At 40.5% G+C, this 24,208-nt stretch overlaps 1 protein-coding gene and 1 long non-coding RNA gene across 5 annotated transcripts; one reads left to right on the top strand and one right to left on the bottom strand.

The window, feature by feature from the left end:
* Positions 1-634: 634 nt before the first annotated feature.
* LOC133651043 (uncharacterized) lies at positions 635-12,620 on the bottom strand. Its single transcript, XR_009826361.1, has 5 exons — positions 11,791-12,620; positions 9,262-9,716; positions 3,307-3,424; positions 3,171-3,248; positions 635-1,194 (listed from the first exon to the last, which is right to left on the bottom strand). It is a non-coding gene; the product is annotated as an uncharacterized LOC133651043 (long non-coding RNA).
* dtx2 (deltex 2, E3 ubiquitin ligase) lies at positions 8,680-24,198 on the top strand. Of its 4 annotated transcripts, none has more exons than XM_062048940.1 (9): positions 8,680-8,720; positions 10,044-10,656; positions 12,278-12,336; positions 17,183-17,437; positions 17,935-18,002; positions 20,698-20,868; positions 20,937-21,101; positions 21,175-21,264; positions 22,711-24,197. In XM_062048940.1, the coding sequence occupies exons 1-9, from the start codon at positions 8,708-8,710 to the stop codon at positions 22,939-22,941; spliced, it is 1,665 nt and encodes a 554-aa protein (XP_061904924.1). In that variant the 5' UTR covers positions 8,680-8,707; the 3' UTR covers positions 22,942-24,197. The 4 variants fall into 4 exon arrangements, with proteins under 4 accessions (XP_061904924.1, XP_061904922.1, XP_061904921.1 ...); XM_062048938.1 differs by lacking the exon at positions 8,680-8,720 and adding an exon at positions 8,727-8,941 and having other exon boundaries at positions 22,711-24,198; XM_062048937.1 differs by lacking the exon at positions 8,680-8,720 and adding an exon at positions 8,730-9,585 and having other exon boundaries at positions 22,711-24,194.
* The last annotated feature ends 10 nt before the right edge of the window (positions 24,199-24,208 follow it).

The raw sequence follows: 24,208 nt of genomic DNA, 5'->3' as shown, positions 1-24,208 counted from the left end.
CAAAAAAAAATATTTTTTTGCAAATCAATAATTATAATCTGCAAATAATGTGCCGCTGCTTAGTGTCTGTGCTGTGTAAAACTCAGCAGGGTAACCACGTAATACTCCATGTCAGTAGGTGGCAGCAGGTGGTTAATTGCTTTGTAAAAGTCGAAATGTGTCGGGTGAGACGAGGATGGTTTGTTGTGATCCCAATATGCAGACCACGGCGTGCAGGTAAAAAGGTATGTAACGCTTAAACTGAAAATGAACAGAAGGGAAAGGAAAAGGTATGCAAAACGATAGTAAAACTGAACTGGCTACAAAGTAAACAGAAACAGAATGCTGGACGACAGCAAAAACTTACGGCGTCCGCAAAGTACATCCGCACATGACGTGACAATCAACAATGTGCACACAACGAAGGGTAACTTAAATAGCCTTGCTTGCTAACACAAAGCAGGTGCGGGGAATAGCGCTCAAAGGAAGACATGAAACTGCTACAGGAAATCACCAACAAAACAGGAAGGGCCACCAAAATAACAGCGCAAGACAAGAACTAAAGCACAGAAAAACACCAGCAAAATCAAAATAAGGCACGACGACCTGGTGGAGTATCATTTTTTTAACGTTTTCTGCTGGTGGTGTGCCTCCCTATTCTTAAATGAATAAAAACATGCCTTGCCTCAAAAAAAATCGAAAAACACTGAACTATGAGACCATAGTAGTATGGCGGCCATCTTGGTATGAAAACAAGAGGCGAACATTAAAATTAAAAGAGTTCGGGAGCTGATGCAAACAGTTGCCACTTCAGAGGTGCCGTTTCTACATACAGCTACAAAAGTAAAACACAAGGAAAAAAACAGAAAGTGGAATAAATATTATATGTTGCGCACATACGTTTGCACCATGCGTAGACAAAATACAAAAATACAACACCCACCTCTGTGGTGCTCCACGCCATCATTGGAGCAGACCCAACAAAGCAACCGAGAGCCAACTCCGTCCTAGGCTGCCCACGAGCTCTCGGCCTAAGTCAGGTTCGCGCGGATGATGGAGAATCTGTCCCAATACATGCTCATTCAGCCAGGGCTTTGGACAACTCGTCCATCTTGACGCTTAAAGCGAGCTCCGTCTTCTCCGGTCTCTCCAGCTGGTCTCCGGTGCAAACATGGCCATGGTTCCCCGAGACAGATCCAAAAGTCCACGGAAGTCCTGAAGGGGCCCGAAGCGAAGAGCAAAAAACATCAGGAACACTAAGGAGGGCCCGCAAGAGCGAAGAGCTCCTGCAACCAGCAGCCACTACACCGGCGCCATCTTGGGGAAAAATATAAATAAATAAATGAATAATATTCTGAGAAAAATGTTGGACTTTTATAAAAAAAAATTAAAAAAACAATAACAAAAAAAAAATGATGTGAAATATGGAAGGCTGTGTGGGAATTTAGTTGTTAGGTGTAAAAAAAATTTGACTTTATTCTTGTAATATTTAAAAGAATGATTTAACAAATTTGACACTACCACTTACACAGCTCGGTTGGTAGAGTGGCCGTGCCAGCAACTTGAGGGTTCCAGGTTCGATCCCCGCTTACGCCATCCTAGTCACTGCCGTTGTGTCCTTGGGCAAGACACTTTACCCACCCGCTCCCAGTGCCACCCACACTGGTTTAAATGTAACTTAGATATTGCGTTTCACTATGTAAAGCACTTTGAGTCACTAGAGAAAAGCGCTATATAAATATAATTCACTTCACACTTCACTTCTCGGAAAAATACATTTGCATACAATTATTTTCACTGGAAGTAATAGTCATTTATTATTATTTTACGCGACTTTTCCCATAATAACACCACTTTATTGTACAGTATATTAATAACTTCAGTCTCTGATATTCTTTTTTTAAATTTATTTATTGTATTTATCTATTGCAGTGATTCTCAAGCTGTGGTATGGGTGTACCACTAGTGCAGAGCTGGGCAAATATTTTGACTCGGGGGGGCCACATTGAGAGAAAAAATTTGTCTGGGGGGCCAATGTGTTTGTGTGTATAAATTATATATACACATTTACCTGTGTATATATATATACAGTATATGTGTACAGTATGTGTGTTGGGATCCATTTTTTTATGGGAACACTAATACCAAAAGTCACAATGTCCGAAAGAGTTCTAAAAACGTTATGACAGACCACCTCAAAAAAAAAAGGAATGGAATTGTACAGTTTTTTTACTGAATGGGACACCCAAAAATGTACATGAAAATAAAGAAATTGGGATTTACAATATTAACTATGAACAATAAAACACTGAATATTAACATCATATGAACGTCGCTCCTCTTTTACTTCTCAGACCAGCTCCTCGATGGTTGTGTATCTTTTACAATCAAGCAAAACACAACAAAAATGTAACAAAGAGCAAAATATTAATGCAAAGTTTAATAATAATAATAATATTATATATTATCACTTTTATGCAGAAATTTGCTATAAAAAATGTCTTACTATTGTCAATTTTACAGTCTACAATTTGATTGACAATTTGTTTTGAAATCATAAGTCAAGCAGATATTTAAATACAGTATTTATCTTTATTTTAACCAAAAATATTTTTGGAACGCATGATAATATATTTTGATTTTGATAATATTCAAATTTAAAAAGATATGCAATTACATGCAGTACATGATTTTTAATGTCAAAAGGGAAAGAACAAATATATTTAGTAAGAGAAGATTAAGCATTTTATTAACGCATATTATTTCCAGGCTTTCGCGGGCCACATAAAATAATGTGGCGGGCCATATGTGGCCCCCGGGCCTTGAATTTGACACCTGTGAGTTAAGCTGTCCTGGCAGTGAAATGCTTTGCCCGCCATTTCCACTCGAATCAACCAACTACGAGCAGTACCAATGACTTACACGGCATCAAATGGCCGTTACAAATTGTGAGATGAAATGTATTTTTTCACTTTCAATGTTTTTTACAATTATTTTTGTTTTGACAGCACTACGTTCGATGCAGGTTTATTGAGTTTTAAATGTGTTAAAAAATAGCTCGTTTTGTACACTAGCGACAAATTGTGGCGACATAAATGATAGTATATTGAAAGGTACTTATTGAAGTCGGACTAAGTACAGACTGAAAAAATTGTACACAAGCACGGCAATAAAATGTTGATATAACCAACCTTGATGGAGGTACACGTTACATGTCTTGTAATTTGCCTTCTGGTTAGATGATGTCTTTCTGCAGGCATTTTAATAACCTTAAAAAACACACACACTTTTATAACAAAGAACCTTCTAAGAAGAGCAGGTGCTTACATTTTTGTGTAATCTCCTCAAGTTGACTTCATTCCTCACATTATTACTTCCAACCATCCGTCCGTTAAACGCGCTCCATGGCAGCCAATCTTCTGTGCGTTGACAGCTACTTCTTCCACTGAGGGCCACAGACCACCAAATCAAAAGATGCAGGGGCCATTTCAGTATTTTTCACATCCAAAACCAGTATCATATGGGTTATACCTTCAAAATGTGTAAACAACAAACTAGCTTGCTAACATTAGGAGGCTGACAATAACATACTTAAAGGCCTACTGAAATTATTATTTTTTATTTAAACGGGAATAGCAGATCCATTCTATGTGTCATACTTGATCATTTTGCGATATTGCCATATTTTTGCTGAATAGATTTAGTAGAGAAAATCGACGATAAAGTTCGCAACTTTTGCTCGCTGATAAAAAAAAGCCTTGCCTGTACCGGAAGTAGCGTGACGTCACAGGAGCTAGTATTCCTCACAATTCCCCGTTGTTTACAATGGAGCGAGAGAGATTCGGACCGAGAAAGTGATGATTACCCCATTAATTTGAGCGAAGATGAAAGATTCGTAGATGAGGAACGTTACAGTGAATGACTTGAGAGGCAGCGATGGACGTATCTTTTTTCGCTCTGACCGTAACTTAAGTACAAGCTGGCTCATTGGATTCCACACTCTCCTTTTTCTATTGTAGATCACAGATTTGTATTTTAAACCACCTCGGATACTATATCCTCTTGAAAATGAGAGTCGAGAACGCGAAATGGACATTCAATGCCTTTTATCTCCACGACAATACATCGGCGAAATGCTTTAGCTACGAGCTAACGTGATAGCATCTTGCTTTAACTGCATATAGAAACAAAAGAAATAAACCTCTGACTGGAAGGATAGACAGAAAATCAACAATACTATTAAACCGTGGACATGTAAATACACGGTTAATGCTTTCCAGGCTGGCGAAGGTTAACAATGCTGTGCTAACGACGCCATTGAAGCTAACTTAGCAACCGGACTGCACAGAGCTATGCTAAAAACATTAGCTCTCCACCTACGCCAGCCAGCCCTCATTCGCTCATCAACACCCGTGCTCACCTGCGTTCCAGCGATCGGCAGAAGGACGAAGGACTTCACCCGATGCGTTTGGCGGCCCGGAGACGTAGGAAGTCAAGGTGAGGTCGGCGGCTAGCGCGGCTAGCGCTCCAACAAAGTCCTCCTGTAGTCCGCTGCTAATACACTGATCCCACCTACAACTGTCTTCTTTGCAGCCTTCATTGTTCATTAAAAAAATTGCAAAAGATGTCCAGAATACTGTGGAATTATGAAATGAAAACAGAGCTTTTTGTATAGGATTCTACGGGGTACCATAACTTCCGTTACTCGGACTTCGTCACGCGCATACGTCATCATACCGCGATGTTTCAGCCGGATATTTCCTGGGAAGTTTTAAATGTCACTTTATAAGTTAACCCGGCCGTATTGGCATGTGTTGCAATGTTAAGATTTCATCATTGATATATAAACTATCAGACTGCGTGGTCGGTAGTAGTGGCTTTCAGTAGGCCTTTAACAGTTAGCATTAGTGGAAAACAAAAATATATGACTGAGGTGTACACCTGCTAAATACGCTAACAAAGCTTGCGCAAAAATGCTAACTGTAACGTGCGTCACGTACCAAGATTCATTACCCGGGAGTATTTGTTTAATATGATTGCATGCTTATATATATATACACACACACATACATATGTATATATACATACATACCTATAGGGAGTAATCCTTTATATATATATATATATATATATATATATATATATATATATATATATATATATATATATATATATATATATATATATATATATATATATATGTTAATATATTTTTTTTTTTCTGATTATTATTATTATTATTAATGTATTATTATTTATTTTTTGTTTATTTAATTGATGTATTTGTAGATATTACTTTGGTTGTTTTTTTTGCTGTTTCTTTCTTTTTGGGGGGGTGGGTGGTATGGTTGGGATACAAACAAAACTATTTTGACATTTAGGGCAGACAACAGATATTTGATGTATGTGAATATGATGTAATGGATAGGAATGCAGTGTTTCCCATAAACTGCCAAGATACCTGTGGCGGTGGGGGCGTGGCTATGGGCGTGGTCACCATGACATCATCGAATAATTTGCATAATTTACTACAATGATATGATTTTCTCTAAAAAGGCTCAAAAAATGTATACTTACTAATTAATAACAACAGTTTTGTTTTAAACGTCCATCCATCCATCCATTTTACAATATAATAACAACACTTTATGTACATATTTATATACAGATTTGAACAATAAGTTATTCACTGAAATATATTTATTAATTGTGGTTCTTACAAAAAATATATCTTATAAAAATATAAAAGCTAAAATGTCTCTTAAAGCTCTGCCCCTTTAATTAGTGCATACTAAATAATTTAACTTTAGCCTACTACTACAACCATATTATTTACCAGCAACATAAAGTGAAACAGAGGCAGAGGTGTCCTGCCACAGTCAGTAACAAATAAACAGAAAACAGTAGTGGTGGTAGATAGACACAAAGCTTCATCAAACATCTGATCCACTGAACAAAGAGCTCCAAAAATCTTGATCCTACACTTCTCTTTTGTAAAGTAAATCTGAACAGCCGATATGGGCATCTACATCAACTATATGATTTGCCTGAGAAACTGGACAGGACAAAAAAATAAAAATAAATAAATAAATAATAATAATAATATTTTTTTTTTTTTGTGGCGGCCTTAATTATTTCGTGGCGGGCCGCAACAAATAAATGAATGTGTGGGAAACACTGGGAATGTCTGATGCTGGATGTCAATTAAAAAAAAATGGAAAAAAAAAAATAAATAAAAAATAATAATATGATTGCATGCTAAAGTTAACATGCATTAAGTACCAAAATTTAACTGAGGTGTATACCTGCAAAATGTGCACAAAAAAATAGCTTACTATCATTAGAATGCTGACAATAACATGCTTGCAGTTAGCATTAACAAAATACCAAAATATATGACACTGAAGTGTATACCTGCTAAATACACTAAAAAAGCAAGCATACTAAAATGCTGACTCTAACATGAGTCAAGGACCAAAATACATTACTCTGAGGTGTGTACCTGAGAATATTTGTTTAAAATGGCTGCATGCTAAAGTTAGCATGCATTAAGTACCAATACCTGCAAAGTGTGTATAAACAGCTGGCTTGCAAACATTGGAATGCTGACAATAACATGCTTGCAGTTAGCAATAGTGAAATGCCAAAATATATAAAACTGAGGTGTATACCTGCTAAATACGCTGAAAAAAGATAGCATGCTAAAAGTAACATATGACAAGTACGAAAATACATTACTCTGAGGTGTGAACCTGGGAATATATGTTTAAAATTATAAATTTAGCATGTATTAAGAACCAAAATTTAACCGAGGCGTATACCTGCAAAATGTGTATAAACAGCTAGCTTGCAAACATTAGAACGCTGACAATAACATGCTTACAGTTAGCATTAGTGAAATGCCAAAATATATTAAACTGAGGTGTACACCTGCTAAATACGCTAAAAAAGCTAGCATGCTAATGTTAGCATGCTAAAAGTAACATGTGTACAGCCCTTTGAGACACTTGTGATTTAGGGCTATATAAATAAACATTGATTGATTGATTGATGTGCCAAGTACGAAAATACATTACTCTGAGGTGTCTACCTGGGACTATTTGTTTAAAAATGATTGCATGCTAAAGTTAACATGCATCAAGTACCAAAATTTAACTGAAGCATATACCCGCAAAATGTGCAAAAAAAAAACAAAAGCTAGCTTGCTAACATTAGAACACTGACAATAACATGCTTACTGTTAGCATTAGTGAAATGCCAAAATATATTAAACTGAGGTGTATACCTGCTAAATACGCTTACCAGCATGCTAACTTGCGTCAAGTATCAAAATGTATAACTTTAAGGATGTGTGCCTGAAAATTTTGTTTAAAATGCTAGCATGCTAAAGTTAGCATGCATAAAGTACCAAAATTTAACTGAAGTATATACCTGCAAAATGTGCGGAAAAAAAAGCTAGCTTGCTAACATTAGAACGCTGACAATAACGAGCTTACAGTTAGCATTAGTGAAATGCCAAATTATATTAAACTGAGGTGTATACCTGCTAAATACGCTAAAAAAGCTAGCATGCTAACATGCGTCAAGTATCAAAATGTATTACTTTAAGGGTGTGTGCCTGAAAATGTTTGTTTAAAATGCTAGCATGCTAAAGTTAGCATGCATCAAATACAGACATATGACTGGGGTGTGTTCACTATTACACTGCGGTTTGTATGGTATTTATTTTCAAAGTGGGCTGGCTCAGGGTGGAGGACAGAGTAAATCAACTTGCACTGAGCCTAGTCTATAAAATCCGCTACACCTCCCTGATACCAAAGTACATGTCAAACTACTTCCTTAACGTAAATGACCGCCATAACCACAACACCAGGGGGAGCTCCACTAACCACGTTAAACCCAGATTCCGATCTAACAAAGGTCTTAACTCATTCTCCTTCTATGCCACATCAATATGGAATGCACTCCCAACAGGTGTAAAAGAAAGGGCATCTCTATCCTCCTTCAAAACTGCACTAAAACAACACCTCCAGGCAACTTCAATCCTAAACTAACACCCCCCCGCCCTCATCATACCTCTTGGACTGTAAATAATCAAATGTAGACACTTTTTCTTATACTTTCTGATCTCTCTCTCTGTGTCCACTACTTGCTGTACATATCCTACCAAGTCAGTCCTACATTGTTCCAATGTCCATTTCTCTGATGATGGAATTGTTGATGACTGAAGTGTTGATACCAACCAAACCTAACCCCCCCCCCCCCCCCTCCATATCCCACACCCCGGATTGTAAATAATGTAAATAATTCAATGTATATACTCTGATGATTATCTTGTGTGATGACTATATTATGATGATAGTATATATCTGTGGACCTCGACTTAAACAAGTTGAAAAACGTATTCGGGTGTTACCATTAGTGGTCAATTGTACGGAATATGTACTGCACTGTGCAACCTACTAATAAAAGTTTCAATCAATCAATCAATATCATCTATGGTTTGTCTTGTATGTCAACCGCACCTTATTAAGTGGCTACCTGTATTTTCGTCATGCTCCCGTGTTTGATTACAATAAAGCTATAAGAGCCTTGCTCCAGAGCAGGGTTATTATTTATGACATAGCTGAGTTTGGCCAGCTGGGAGCAGCAGAGAAGCTGACAGTGATCCAAAGCAGGGCGGAACAATAAAGACCATGATGAAGACGTTTGCAATGAGAGAAGAAGAATGCTGCCTTCAGGTACGATACGAAATATGAGGATTTGGTTGCGGACAGACATTGGATGACCAAGATTGGAACATTCGAATGGAGCGTCTGTGTTACTCATATGCGGGTTTGTTAACAATAGCACCAACCGGAATGTGATACTTTGCGTAAATTCAATAACAGCCTTTCCTGGATGTCAGTCAAACGTCCGACTGTTCGTGAAGGCAGCAGTAAAGAAGGACGAAGGCACACTGGTAACGCTGCTGTTACTAAGCTATTAAATGCTCAGCTTTATCCTCCGCGTCGACATTGCTCGCCAATATGCGCTCGAATATTAATGCCGACACTATTTTGATTTGCGTCTGGTGTCACTGAGGGCATTTTCAAGGATTCGCCATGGCGTTCTTCAACGAGCCGAGCTAGCCTAGCTTAGCCTAGCTAGCTGACTCTTTCTTCGTCGAGCTAAGCTAACAGGCTAGCTGTTGTTAGCATCGAGCTAAGCTAACAGGCTAGCTGTTGTTAACATCCAGCTAAGCTAACAGGCTAGCTGTTGTTAGCATCCAGCTAAGCTTACCGAGGCCCAGTATGGCGATTGTGTCTGGCTCCTGTGCCCGGGTGAACGGCTCCAGGAACGGGCCCTCTGTCTCCGCAGTGACTCCGTCCGGCTCCGTTGGCCAGTCCCAGCCCATGATAGCCGTGTGGGAATGGCAGGACGACCAGGGCCACTGGCGGCCTTACAGCGGCCAAGTGAGCGCCCACATCGAGCGATGCCTATCGCCGCGGGGACACCGAGGCGGCGCGCCGGGCACCTCCACCATCTCCCTCGGACAGTCTGACCCCGGCCTGTCGCCATATCTTATTGACGTGCCGAGCTTGAAACAGTTCAGACAGGACACAGGTGAGTCATATTAAACATTCGCCTCGAGTTGTATTGTACATGTGAAGGCCTGTCAAACACGGTAGTTTATTTAGCATGTTGTTGTTGTTGTTGTCATCGGAATGTTCTAACAGCTGCTCCTCTGGATCAACCTGCAAACCGGAAGTGGCATTATTAGCGTCAATCAATCAAAGTTTATTTATATAGCCCTAAATCACGAGTGTCTCAAAGGGCTGCACACATACTTCCCAACCTTGAGACCTCAGAATTAGGGAGATATTCAAAATCAAAATCAGCTTCTCCGTTTTCTTAGCGTTGAGTTGCAAAAAGTCAGCATCCATTGTTTAATTTCATTAAGACACGTCTCCAGGTGGCTACAATCCGGCGTGTTGGTCAGCTTTAGCTTCAAATCTACCTTTAAGTTGAAATATTTCCATTTGCAATCTCCTAAGGACACATCAAACCTTTGTGTTTTTCAGGAAAAACCAGGTCAGTCCGACGCTCCCTGTTTGCACAGTCCTCAGGTCTGGGCAGTGGTGTCTATTGGGAATGGGCCAACGATGAAGGCGCGTGGACCCCCTACGAAACTCGCACCTCCATCCTCCTGGAGCACAGCTACCAGGCCCGACAAGGCACGGCCGACCTGGGCCCGCACGGCTACAACTACATCGTGGATCTCACCTCACTCACTCAAGTGAACAAGTCGTCGGGTTTCAGGCGGCAGGTGCGGAGGCAGTGCAACCTGCCCTACCCGCTGGCCTCCTTCGGACCCCCGGCCATCCCCTCTGGACCCGCGGCCGTCCCTTCGACCGGCTCCGCCTGCTCCTGCCAGCAGTGTCTGAACCACAGCGGCACAGGACCCATGCCCAGCCGTACACGGCATTCCTTCTCGTCGGGCAGCCTGAACCGACCCACACTTCAGGGACCCGGGAGGGCGATGGCCGCTCACCCGACTTCAGTGTACTCGCCGTACCCCCGCCGCCCGCTTTCCGTTGGGGGGATGTCGTGGGGGACCCCATGGCCTCCGCCGCCCTCTGCCAGCCATCTGGCCGCACCCCATTTAGGCAGCTCTTCTAGTGCCAATGGCTTAAGGTTGGTTTCTTTACATCTTTGTTGACTAATCCACCTTTTTCTCATTCCATGTTCAGGGGTGTTTATTTACACAAGTACAGAGAGCACCAGGCATTTATTAGGGGTAAGGTTTTTTACAGGGACACATTTTTTAATTCAACATTTAATATAGTTTTAAATTTATTTATGTAATAGTTGTACTCGATCCTGTATGGGAAATATAGTAAAATAATCAAAGTACTAAACTATAACCCCTCTACAGCCCAAAAAAGTGTTACATTTCAGAATGTATACATTTTTGGTTAAAATAATTCATAAAACATTTGAATAATATATATACATACTTTTTTTTTTTAACTAAAAATAAAAGTAATGCATCTGTCTTCTATATAGCAGCTGTGTCCAAAGTGTGGCCTGGGGGCCATTTGCAACCAGCAGCTATTTTTTTTTAAAGGCCTGCTGTACATTTTTTAAAATACTATAATAAATTAAACTGGAATTAAAGACCAAACCAGTGCAATGTAATGAGAAAATGTTACACTAATAACACAAAGCTGCCATGACGGCAGTTTTGTTCTTTAAAACTGGCAATGTTAAAAAGATAAAAACCCTATTTTGGATCCCCTAGACCTAGGTCAGATTTTTTTTTTTACTGTAATTGTTCAAAATTAATAATGAATCAACAGATATGTTAGTAAACTTTTTTTTTTACTTCAAATATTCCACTTTGAAAAATTTTTATGTGGAAAAAATTGCATATTTTGTGTTTTTGCCATAAAAACAGGGGTTTTGTTGACAAAGGGGGCATACAAAAATAAAAATAAAAATGTATGTCAAAGGATAAATCTGAAGTTGAGCTATAGATATTTTTGGCATTAAAAGTAAAAAAAGACCCTTTTGGGTCCCCAGGACCTTTAACGTTGACCAAAATTGAGGAGAGCCCTAATGGGATTAAAAATATAAAAATGTGCGGCCCTCACTGGAAAAAGTTTGGGCGCCACTGTTCTATAGTATAATATAGTCTGTCACTCACTGAGCGGTAGAAAGTTCACTTGAATTTCTTTTAATAACATTTCCCTTTTGGCGAGGTCCATTATGAATCACCTGATTTTAGGACCGTGCCTTAATAAAGGAATTAATATGCACGTCACTTACACTTTTTCCTTCAGGCGGTCTTCATCATGTAAAGCACGTCTTCCTGTGGATGGACAGTCAGTCAGTGGGCTTCATTATCATTTCTGACACCTTTCCTCCTTTGGTCTGTGGCTGACAAGTGATCCTTTGAAAAAAGGAAGCGTGCCCACGCTTGTTATTGCACGTGCCAGCACAGAATGTGGCCTGAAACAGCAGGAACAACACCAAATGTTTCTTTATTTCCTGCCGTTTTTCTCCACTTAGATGAATGATCATTAAGCAGTTGTTACTGTGCAGTAAATTCAAAAGTAAGACTTACCCAACTCAGCTGGACACACAATAAAAGTAAAATAAATGAGTGTCTTTGCTACTAATTTGTACCCTCACCTGATTGGCTGTTGATCAGCAGGCACATTAATAGCTCAATTTAGGTATTGACGAATAAATACAACTTTAATAGTGGACCTGCTTGATTGTTTTTTAACCGACTTGTTTTCCCGTCCTCCAGCGTTCCTTCCATTCCTGTGCAGCTGAACGGATCGACCAGCGTCAGCTCGGCCCTGGCAGGTACACAAGTCGTTAACTTGGCTCTTCTCACTCCACTGTACACCACATTTCTAGTGTATTCACTGTGATCTTTAAGCAGGGTTTTATGTTGTGTGCCACTTCTATCTCCTGCTTGGGTTTCGTTGAGTGTCAGCAGAAGAGGCTTTTGAGCGATAAAAACGCGCTGGCAGCCACACAAGCATCCTCAGACAGAATTCATGTTCCACCTCCACTCAGGAGTCATCTTTGTCCTGCGACAGAACAATGAGACATTTATGGTACATGGACATGAGAGACTGTAGGGCTGGGTATTGACGAGGAGGATACGCATCTCGATATTCTCTATAAATCAGTGATACATTTTAATTTATTTTAAAACACAGGTTGTGTATATGTACACAGTAATCATTCATCAGACAAACTGAGTCAAATAAAGTTATTTAAATGATCAATTTCCATGTATTACATCCGTACAGAAAGTATATCAAGTTTCTTGCCAGTCAAATCTAATTTTTTTTAGAAATTGATCAAATCAATAGTTCCCAGTTCTAACAGACTGTAGAGAACACTTTACATTTTAAGACACGTTTAAGATTGATTAAAGGCCTACTGAAATGAATTTTTTTTATTTAAACGGGGATAGCAGATCTATTCTATGTGTCATACTTGATCATTTCGCGATATTGCCATATTTTTGCTGAAAGGATTTAGTATAGAACAACGACGATAAAGATTGCAACTTTTGGTATCTGATAAAAAAAAGGCTTGCACCTACCGGAAGTAGCGTGACGTAGTCAGTTGAACATATACGCAAAGTTCCCTATTGTTTACAATGATGGCCGCATGAAGTGAGAGAGATTCGGACCGAGAAAGCGACAATTTCCCCATTAATTTGAGCGAGGATGAAAGATTTGTGGATGAGTAAAGTGCAAGTGAAGGACTAGTGGGGAGTTGAAGCTATTCAGATAGGGAAGATGCTGTGAGAGCCGGGGGTGACCTGATATTCAGCTGGGAATGACTACAACAGTAAATAAACACAAGACATATATATACTCTATTAGCCACAACACAACCAGGCTTATATTTAATATGCCACAAATTAATCCTGCATAAAAACACCTGCGTGTTTGTTATGCTAGCTCCTAGCTCCTCTGCTAGCTCCTAGCTCCATAGAACACGCCAATACAATTCAAACACCTGATCAACACACACAATCACTCAGCCCAAAAGACCGTTTACCTAACCCAAGGTTCATAAAGCTTATATATTTTTAAAAAGTTACGTACGTGACGCGCACATACGGTCAAGTTATCGAATGTTTAGCAGCCAAGGCTGCATACTCACGGTACCTGATATTCAGCTGGGAATGACTACAACAGTAAATAAACACAAGACATATATATACTCTATTAGCCACAACACAACCAGGCTTATATTTAATATGCCACAAATTAATCCTGCATAATAACACCTGCGTGTTTGTTATGCTAGCTCCTAGCTCCTCTGCTAGCTCCTAGCTCCATAGAACACGCCAATACAATTCAAACACCCGATCAACACACACAATCACTCAGCCCAAAAGACCGTTCACCTAACCCAAGGTTCATAAAGCTTATATATTTTTAAAAAGTTACGTACGTGACGCGCACTTACGGTACGGTACGTGTTATGCTAGCTCCTAGCTCCTCTGCTAGCTCCTAGCTCCATAGAACACGCCAATACAATTCAAACACATGATCAACACACACAATCACTCAGCCCAAAAGACCGTTCACCTAACCCAAGGTTCATAAAGCTTATATATTTTAAAAAAGTTACGTACATACGCAAAAAAAAGCCAAAGCTGCATACTCACAGTAGCACGTCTGCGTCTTTGTCATCCAAATCAAAGTAATCCTGGTAAGAGTCTGTGTTGTCCCAGTTCTCTACAGGCGTCTGTGTATCCAAATCAAAAGTCCTCCTGGTTAGAGTCTCTGTTATCCGAGTTCTTCCATCTTGACTGCATCTTTCGGGAATGTAAACAAAGAAGCGCCGGCTGTGTACTGTTGTGGCTGACTACGTTCGAAAAATACGTCCATTTCGCACCGACAACTTTCTTCTTTGCTTGCTTGGCTTCCTTCTCCATAATGCAATGAACATGATTGAAACAGATTCACGAACACAGATGTCCAGAATACTGTGGAATTATGAAATGAAAACAGAGCTTTTTCGTACCGGCTTCAATGTGGAAGGCATACCCGTGTTCGCCGGTCTACGTCACGCGCATACGTCATCCTCAGAGGCGTTTCGAACCGGAAGTTTAGCGGCAAATTTAAAATGTCACTTTATAAGTTAACCCGGCCGTATTGGCATGTGTTATAATGTTAAGATTTCATCATTGATATATAAACTATCAGACTGCGTGGTCGGTAGTAGTGGGTTTCAGTAGGCCTTTAAATTAAAATCGTTTTAATTATACATAGGAAAAGATTACCAGATAATTAATTACTAAACACAAATAATTAATTTTATATTTATTTATAAGAATATTATGAAAAACAAAAAGTAAAACATGATTTCAAAAATAATTTAAAAAGTTAGAACAAAATAAATATAATACATTAGAATAAAAATACATTATTAGCCAAATGATTGTGGGAAAAAAAGCTCTGGTTAAGAAAAAATAATGTTAGTAATAAATATTTACTGAGCAATAACAAGACAAAGTACATTTAAATAATGTTTATGGTCAACATGTTAAAATATATCATCTAGCTAAGCCTCTTAAAAAGGGAACTGCACTTTTTTTTCCTATCGTTCGACATGAGACATGATGACGGATGTATTTTTTTAATGCACTCTAAATAGTAAATACATGCTATCAAAAGTCTGCTTACAATGGAGCCTATGGTAGCCGCTGTATTCTGCCTATAAAGCCCTAAAAAACATCCAAACACATTAAGGTTGTATATACATGATGTAAGTATATATGTATTGTAGTAACAGGTACATTCATAATAACATTTAATATTTACATATTTTATTCATGTTAAGCATACGCGTTGCATTCATTTAAAAACTCATCAAGTTTGCTTCTTTTTTTTTTAATGAGAGCCAACAAACATAATAAAACATCACTTACTGTACAAGGCCTGCTGTCATTAGGATGCCGACTGCGAGGATGTTCATATATTCTCATTTAGATGAAGAATGACTCATAATCCTCGTGAAGAAAAGAAGAGTGGAACCAAGCCTCTTTTCGTGTCGCTCTCACCATTCCATCTGTCTAAGTGTACCAACTAGTCGGAATGCATCCTCATCCTTCTACTATCCAGGTGAGAGGCATGATTTATGATCTACAGTAAAGTTTGACGAGCAAGGAAACAAGTAAGCAGCTGATCAGTCGATCATGTCAACATTGACACGCAAGCTTGTGATCACGGCGCTGCTATAAATAGTTTGTCTGCGTTAGCGCTTATAATAACAATATCACTAATACTTGGTTAATATTCAAGTCACAAAATGTAAATGGAGTATTGTTGGCGCTTTTTATTGAGTTTTAAAGGAGCTCCCATTGGCTCCGCTGTAAGCAGACTTTTATTTACGTTTATTCACGAGTTAGAATGCACTTAAAACCACACTTGCCAACCCTCCTGAATTTTCCGGGAGACTCCCGAATTTCAGTGCCTCCCGAAAATCTTCCGGGACAACCATTTTCCCGAATTTCTCCTGATTTCCAGCCGGACTTAATCAGAATCAGAAATACTTTAATAAAGCACGCCCCCTCCAGGTCCGTGCGGACCTGAGTGAGGACAGCCTGTCGTCACGTCCGCTTGGCCAACCAAAAAGTAACCACAGAACACTATACCGTATAGTGTTCTGTGGTTACTTTTTGGTTGGCCAACGGTTTACGTTGTATTGCGCACCCTGACGGCAAGTGTGGGAGTCGGTTCTGAAGTATGAAGTAAAGAGACGTAACTTCGTCACCTCGCCTGGTTATTGACTCCAACCCAGAATATTACACTGCCCATACCTACGCTCCTTCAAAGGCTGTGCTACTGGCTGCAAAGCATTGCACTTTCAAATACAACAATGAGTAGAGAGGAGTGTTATGTGTGTATATGTGTAAATAAATGAACACTGAAATTCAAGTATTTATATATATATATATATATATATATATATATATATATATATATATATATATATATATATATATATATATATATATATATATATATATATATATATATATATATATATATATATATATATATATATATATATGAAATACTTAAATTTCAGTGAATTCTAGCTATAAAAATACTCCTCCCCCTTAACCCCGCCCACCCAGACCACACCCACCTCACCCCCCCAAATTTGGAGGTCTCAAGGTTGGCAAGTATGACTTAAAACATCCATCCGTCGACATGTCTTTCATATTGATTGAGAACGATAGGCAAAATTCCCCAAAAAAGTGCAGTTCCCCTTTTAAGAGTCACATGGATATAACAATGTTAACAGAGTAGAAAACAAACAACTAAGAGTGAATGTATTAATACAGGTAGTCAAAATATATGCTTATGTAGTCATACACCAAACTTGTTTACTTTTGGCGTCACAGCCAAAAGTTGTCAAATAGTGACATTTAAACCACTGAGCTTATTTGGAAGTATGTTGTATTGATCAGTTTTCACCTGATTGCCAAACTTGTTTGTAAGTATGCACAACTTTGAACAAATTAAAAATTCAAAAGTAGTTTACGTTCGCAGTCGCCGCTCCATCTCATCCCTTTTTTTAATTTCTTCCTCTCTGCTCCAACGGCTCTCAACCCTCACCTATACCCTCCTCCCCGCTTTGCCCTCCCTTGCCACCAACCCCGTTCCAGGCATGGCCTCCATTTTGATGTCAGCGGTCGGACTCGGCGTGCACTTCACCACTACCGCCCCCCTCCCGCAGCCTCCTCCGCCGCTACCACCGCCGCATCAGCATCTGCCGCTGCCAGCGCAACAGCACCCGCAGCAATTCTCTCTCCCCCCTCTTCCTGTCCCCTTCCCCCCTGCCAGCAGGCCCAGCAAGCCCCCCAGCAGCAGCAGCAGCAGCAGCAGTTCAGTTAGGAGAGCCAAGAGGCAGCACAGGAGAGGTAGATACCATCCACACCTGGAGGACCTTCCATTGTGTCTATCACATCCGCCATGTTGCTTTGTGCTGCTCACTACTAGCCTTCCATTTTCTACACCAAGGGGCGGGTGGCGCATTCCTTCTAGATCGATTCGGTTTAAAAATGTCGAAAAATGCATTCAAGCCATCCCTGAAGAGCAGCAGGCTGCGACCCAGCATATGAACGGACCTAAAGTGGAGTACTAGACTCAAACAGAACTTTTTTTGCTGAGGCAGCAGCACTAACCACTTGTCCACCATGACACCCGCCCCCGTAAAAGGGAAAATGCTCTTCCTTCCATCTGTGTTCTCATCTTTGCATGTTCGCTGTCCTCGTACGGCGCCCTCCCCCCACTCTTTGCTTGTGTGCAGTAGATTGCCTTTTAAGGTCAAAATGAAGTTCCGAAGGAGAACTTTAACCTCGTCAGAGTCCGTAGCCCCAAAAGACAGTTATTAACGTTCAGCTATTTCCTGTTGCAGCATCCGCTCAGAGAGCCGAGGAGGTGATCCGCCGCTACATGGAGGTGGTGCCCGGCGTACCAGATGAGGTAACCATCCAGTGCCCCTTTTTAAAGGACCAGTACAATGGAAAAAATGTTGACTTTACATCGAAGGGGTTATCATAGGGCTGGGCGATATATTGATATACACGATATATCGCAGGTTTGTCACTGTGTGATATAGAAAATGACTATATTGTGATATTCGAGTATACGTTCTCACACAGTTGCTTTTAGCTGCTGGCATTACACTACAGCCTGTCCTCGCTCTTTCCTGTGTCTCCTTCTCACAGACAGACAAGCGCACCTTCTTACACACGTCACATACTGTCACGTCATACGTCACATACGTATACCCCCTCGCGCAGCAAAGAGCAGCATGGGTAACGTTAGCTGTGGTGCGAGTGGTAATACGAGAGAGAGAGAAGGTGCGAATCTGGTAACAAATGAAGGAATAATCAATTTCCCCCCAAAAAAGCAGGGGGTCCATCGTTTGGCGGTGGTTTGACTTCAAGTGGGAATATGTCAAACAGACAACCGTAATTTGTCAAGTGTGGGGCAAAAGCGTTGCTATAAAAAGTAGCATTACTGCTGATATGTAGCATCATTTGAAAAGTCACCTGCTGGAGAATGAAGAGTGCTTACTCCGCATGTTAACATCTCCGTTCGGTGCCACACGCCCACACCATCAAAATGCAGAGGCAGACATTTCCAGATCAACACAACGTATGAAAAAAATAGTGATTTTTTTAGTTGTGATTTCCTTCTCTGCATGAAAGTTTTAAAGTAGCATATATTAATGCAGTATGAAGAAGAATGTTCTAATGTAGACACATAGAATCATCATACTGCTGTGATTATATGCAGCAAGTGTTCATTCAAGGCTAAGGCAAAATATCGAGATATATATCGTGTATCGCGATATGGCCTTAAAATATCGCGATATTAAAAAAAGGCGATATCGCCCAGCCCTAGATTATCATATGTAATTTATAACACCAAAAGACTTACAAAGTTTGCAAGTAAATAGATATGATCAAAATAATATAAACCTCACTGAGATTCCCACACCTTAATGAGCATGAGCAGTTCCACAGTTCCCTTCAACAACAACTACTACTACTACTACTACTACTACTAATCATGTAGACTTCACGAGAGACAACAAAGACTACTTTGGGACAAATGAGGATCCAGAACCTTATATTGTTGAGCCTGGATAAGGAGGATGAGCTACAAGTTTTAGAAGCTGTGTGCTGAACAGAGCCAGCTTTAGTGACACACTAAGCATCATGTAGCATTATTGCTAAGACATACAAAATATGAACATAAACAATCACTTACTGTACAATGTCTGCTCTCACTGGGATGCAGACTGATGGAATGTTTATATCTTCCCATTTAGATGAAGAATTAATCATAATCCTCACGAAGGGTTTAAAAAGTTTCCACAACGAGCGTCTTTCACGTGTCTTTCTGGCCATCGCCGGGTAAAAGTTTCTACTACCTAGGTGAGAGGCATGATTTATAATCTAGAACAGTGGTTCTTAACCTTGTTGGAGGTACCGAACCCCACCAGTCTCATATTCACCGAACCCTTCTTTAGCGAAAAATAAAATTCAAGACAAACTTACATGTTTTTTTTACTGGTGCACAAAATGAACTGTGCATGAACATCACCTTGTTCAAAGAACACAACCAATATAGTGCATGAACTCACAACAAATTACACGCCTGCAAATCAGTGTGGCTTCTGCTGTTGCCGTATCTAGCATACGCCGATAGGAACACGTTTTTATTTACACAATGAGTCGGGTGTGTTTTGACCTCTGCCGAACCCCTAGGGTTCGATCGAACCCAGGTTAAAAACCACTGATCTAGAATTAACTTTTACCAATTTTAAGGCGATGCAGCAGCTCACCGGCTCAATATTTCAATATAGCAGCATAAACTAGTTAGCTTTCTGTGATCACTCCGCCGTTAAAAATAGTTTGGCCACCTACTCAGTGGCCTAGTAGTGTCTGTCCTGATATCGGTAGGTTGTGAGTTCAAACCCCGGCCGAGTCATGCCAAAGACTATAAAAATGGGACCCATTACCTCCCTGCTTGGCACTCCGCATCAAGGGTTGGAATTGGGGGTTGAATCACCAAAAATGATTCCCGGGTGCGGCCACCGCTGCTGCCCACTGCTCCCCTCACCTCCCAGGGGGTGATCAAGGGGAAGGGTCAAATGCAGAGGACAAATTTCACCCCACCTAGTGTGTGTGTGACAATCATTGGTACTTTAACTTTAACTTGTCTGCGTTAGCGCTTATAATCACGATATCGCTAATATTCAGGTCACGAAATGTAAATGGAGTATTTTTGGCCGTTGTTGGATGTTTATTTAGAGGGATTTGTGGGCCCCTGTTGACTTTTGCTAATGCTTATTTAGAATGCATTAAAAAAGAAATGTGTTCTTATCTTGCATAGGGATTGTGAATGGTAAACAGCACATGTAATTCTAGTATGTTGGTCAAGTGCAGAGGAGTTCCTCGTGTTGTCGTCCGATCTCGAACGCATGGAAATTGCATACTCAAAATGACCGTTTGAAATTGTGGCTGTTAAGATGATATTTTCACATAATTTCCAGATTGGAAATATAATAGATATTGGTTCAACGTATAAAATGAAACAATTCCGCATATAAATAGCATTTATGTTGCCATGATACCGCTACTTTAAACAGTGTCTGTGACTGCAGGACTGCATCATCTGCATGGACCAACTGTCCAATCCGTCCGGCTACGAGACCCCGGCGCCGACCGAAGAAGGCGGGCAGAGCATCCCGCCGGACGCCGTGGGCAAGTTCATCAAGTGTGGACACACCCTGCACATGCTCTGCATGCTGGCCATGTACAACAACGGGACCAAGGTACGGACCAAACACCACGATCCCTCAGTAAAATCCCCAAGCACTCAGTGATGGTGTCGATCGCTCAGGACGGCAGCCTGCAGTGCCCCTCTTGTAAGACCATCTACGGCGAGAAGACGGGCACGCAGCCTTTAAAAGGCAAGATGGAAATTTACAGCATCGCTCAGGCGCTACCAGGACACCGGGACTGTGGCACCATTCAGATTATCTACAGCATCCCGCCTGGAATTCAGGTACACGTCTAGACCATTAATCAGAACGAAGCACAATCTGGTATCATCATCATCGCCGTGTCCTGCTTTCAAGGGTCCGGAGCATCCCAACCCCGGACAACCGTTTACGTGTCGAGGATTCCCTCGGTTCTGCTTCCTGCCAGACAGCGACAAGGGCAGGAAGGTAAGTCCAACACTGGCTCCACTGCGCAACCAATGTGTTCAAATATTCATCACTTTTAAATGGTGCTGCGTCCATGCATTGCAAACATTGCTAAGGATGTGCCCATCAATCGGCCACAGAACAGTATCGGACGATTTTTATGAAAAAGTATGTGATTGTCTTTTAATGCCAATATCAAACATTGATCCTCTCTGGCTATTATTGTTTTTATTTGTAGTCATGTAAGAGGAGGGCAGATCCATCCATGAATTGGTGGTGTTGATATCAAGGGTAGTATTTGTATACTACTATAAGTCGCACCGGCCGAAAATGCATAATAAAGAAGGAAAAAAAACATACATAAGTCGCACTGGAGTATAAGTCGCATTTTTTTGGGGAAATGTATTTGATAAAACCCAACACCAAGAATAGACATTTGAAAGGCAATTTAAAATAAATAAAGAATAGTGAACAACAGGCTGAATAAGTGTACGTTATATGAGGCATAAATAACCAACTGAGAACGTGCCTGGTATGTTAACATAACATATTATGGTAAGAGTCATTTAAATAACTATAACATATAGAACATGCTATACGTTTACCAAACAATCTGTCACTCCTGATCGCTAAATCCCATGAAATCATATACGTCTAGTCTCTTACGTGAATGAGATAAATAATATTATTTGATATTTTACGGTAATGTGTTAATCATTTCACACATAAGTTGCTCCTGAGTATAAGTTGCACCCCCGGCCAAACTATGAAAAAAACTGCGACTTATAGTCCGAAAAATACGGTAATATTTTTATTTTCTCAAAATCATTTTGTTGTTTACAAATTGAGAGAGTAAGTACCTGGACAAAGTAGGACTTTGAGGGCAAAAAGGGTTTAAAAGAGTAGTTTTTACTTTTGTTTACTTGACTTTGTGTTGCTTAGACAAGTCAATGCAATACAAAAGTTTAAGTACTTTAAATATTGTGTGATTGTTAAACTGCCAATAGCACAATACACCTGCTCAGTGGCCTTGTGGTTAGAGTGTCCGCCCTGAGATCGGTAGGTCGTGAGTTCAAACCCCGGCCGAGTCATACCAAAGACGATAAAAATGGGACCCATTACCTCCCTGCTTGGCACTCAGCATGAAGGGTTGGAATTGGGGGTTAAATCACCAAAATGATTCCCGAGCGCGGCCACCGCTGCTGCTCACTGCTCCCCTCACCTCTCAGGGGTGAACAAGGGGATGGGTCAAATGCAGAGGGCAATTTTACCACACCTAGTGTGTGTGTGTGAGATTATCAGTACATACAAAAAATGTACAGTTAATACATGTGATCGGCCAATCTCACTCATGGATGATTGGTATGGCCACATCCCTAATGAGCACCACAGTTGCCAGGCGCAAGGTTCCATGTGTGTAGTTCTAGTTGTAGAACTTTTCCTGACGCACACTGCGTGTCACCAAAGGTGCTGGAGCTGCTGAAGGTGGCATGGATGCGGCGCCTCATCTTCACCGTCGGCACGTCGAGCACGACGGGGGAGCCCGACACGGTGGTGTGGAACGGAATCCACCACAAGACCGAGATGATGTCCAACCTGTCGGGCCACGGCTACCCGGACCCCAACTACCTGGACAACGTTCTGTCTGAGCTGGCCTCTCAGGGCGTCACCGAGGACTGCCTGGGAAGCAGCAGTTAGGTCATCGCCTTCAACCCGCTTCCTCTCCTCCGCCATGAAGGCGAGCATCACGGGGGGAAAAAAAACCAGCCTTCTGGAAGAAGGCGGCGCCGGCTACATTCCTGCTCATATTCCGGGAGACGATAACACCTGAGTAAACAATGTGCTTCTATTTTCCTTTTGTCCGTATCCCCCCGCCCTCACTGACTCGGTCGCCATGACGACAGCACGGGGGATACAAATCTCATTAAGCACTTTAGTTGTGACATCAAGCTGGCGTGCGTTCCGGTTTAGGGCAGTCTACTTAAATTGGTTATGCAATTTAAAAAAAAAAGCGTAGCAAAGCTAAGTCTTAACAATACTTGATGTGACGTCATTCAAACGTAGGAAACAAAACAAGTACTCTTAGTGTCTAACCTGGATGCAGGGCTTTCATGCACTCGTCTTCACGGAGACTAACCATGCTGGGATTTAAAGAAGAAAAGAAAGGTTAAGTTAGATTCTACATGGTGACAATCAACTTCCTGTACTCACATGAGTTTGTGTTACTCTGCTCTGTACGCCAACACTAACACTGAAAAGTCTGCAATAAAAGCATTCATGGGAAAAAAAGGACCACTGCTCTGGTTTCATTTCCTGGTGACAAGAGCAAAGAAGGCGTAGACCGTGCAAGGCAACACATTTTTTATTGTTGAAAAGGCCTAACTGGCGTTAAGGTACAGCATCTTTAAATGGGGGTTAGTCGTCACAGAGTAACATACCATTCTTTCCTCGCATTTGATACATTCTGCTTCTTTCTTTTCCTTCTTTTTTTTTTCAACGACATATACATGTTAATGTGGCGCTAACATACAGAGGCTGTGTATACTGAAGCAGCCTGTGTGGGCAGGTTCCATACAGTGGATATAGGAAGCAAGCCGAGCAAAAAAAAAAAAAAACAATTGTGGAAAAAAATAAAGGTCTTTGAGTCAAAATGGCCGGAATGACTAATCAGTCTTCTTTATCAAACGTTAATGTTACGGCAATGAAGGATTTATTTTAATAGGGAACAACTACATGTAAAATAACAGTCGTTTTTGTTATGTAAAAAAAAGAAAATGTGGTTAGTTTTTGTAAAACTTAAAAAAAAAAAAGTAATGTGTATAATAAATAAACGAAAAAATAGACAAAATATTTAAGAGATTTTTTCTTACAGATTGAAAAAGTCAAAATGGCGAAAATGAATACAATTTGGTTTTCCTCTATCAGTTTATGTACAGTATAAATATATATTCTGGCACAACATGAC

This window comes from Entelurus aequoreus, linkage group LG05, assembly GCF_033978785.1.
Source record: "Entelurus aequoreus isolate RoL-2023_Sb linkage group LG05, RoL_Eaeq_v1.1, whole genome shotgun sequence".
Taxonomy (NCBI): Eukaryota; Metazoa; Chordata; class Actinopteri; order Syngnathiformes; family Syngnathidae; genus Entelurus; species Entelurus aequoreus.
This window is presented reverse-complemented; position numbering and strand designations above follow the sequence as displayed.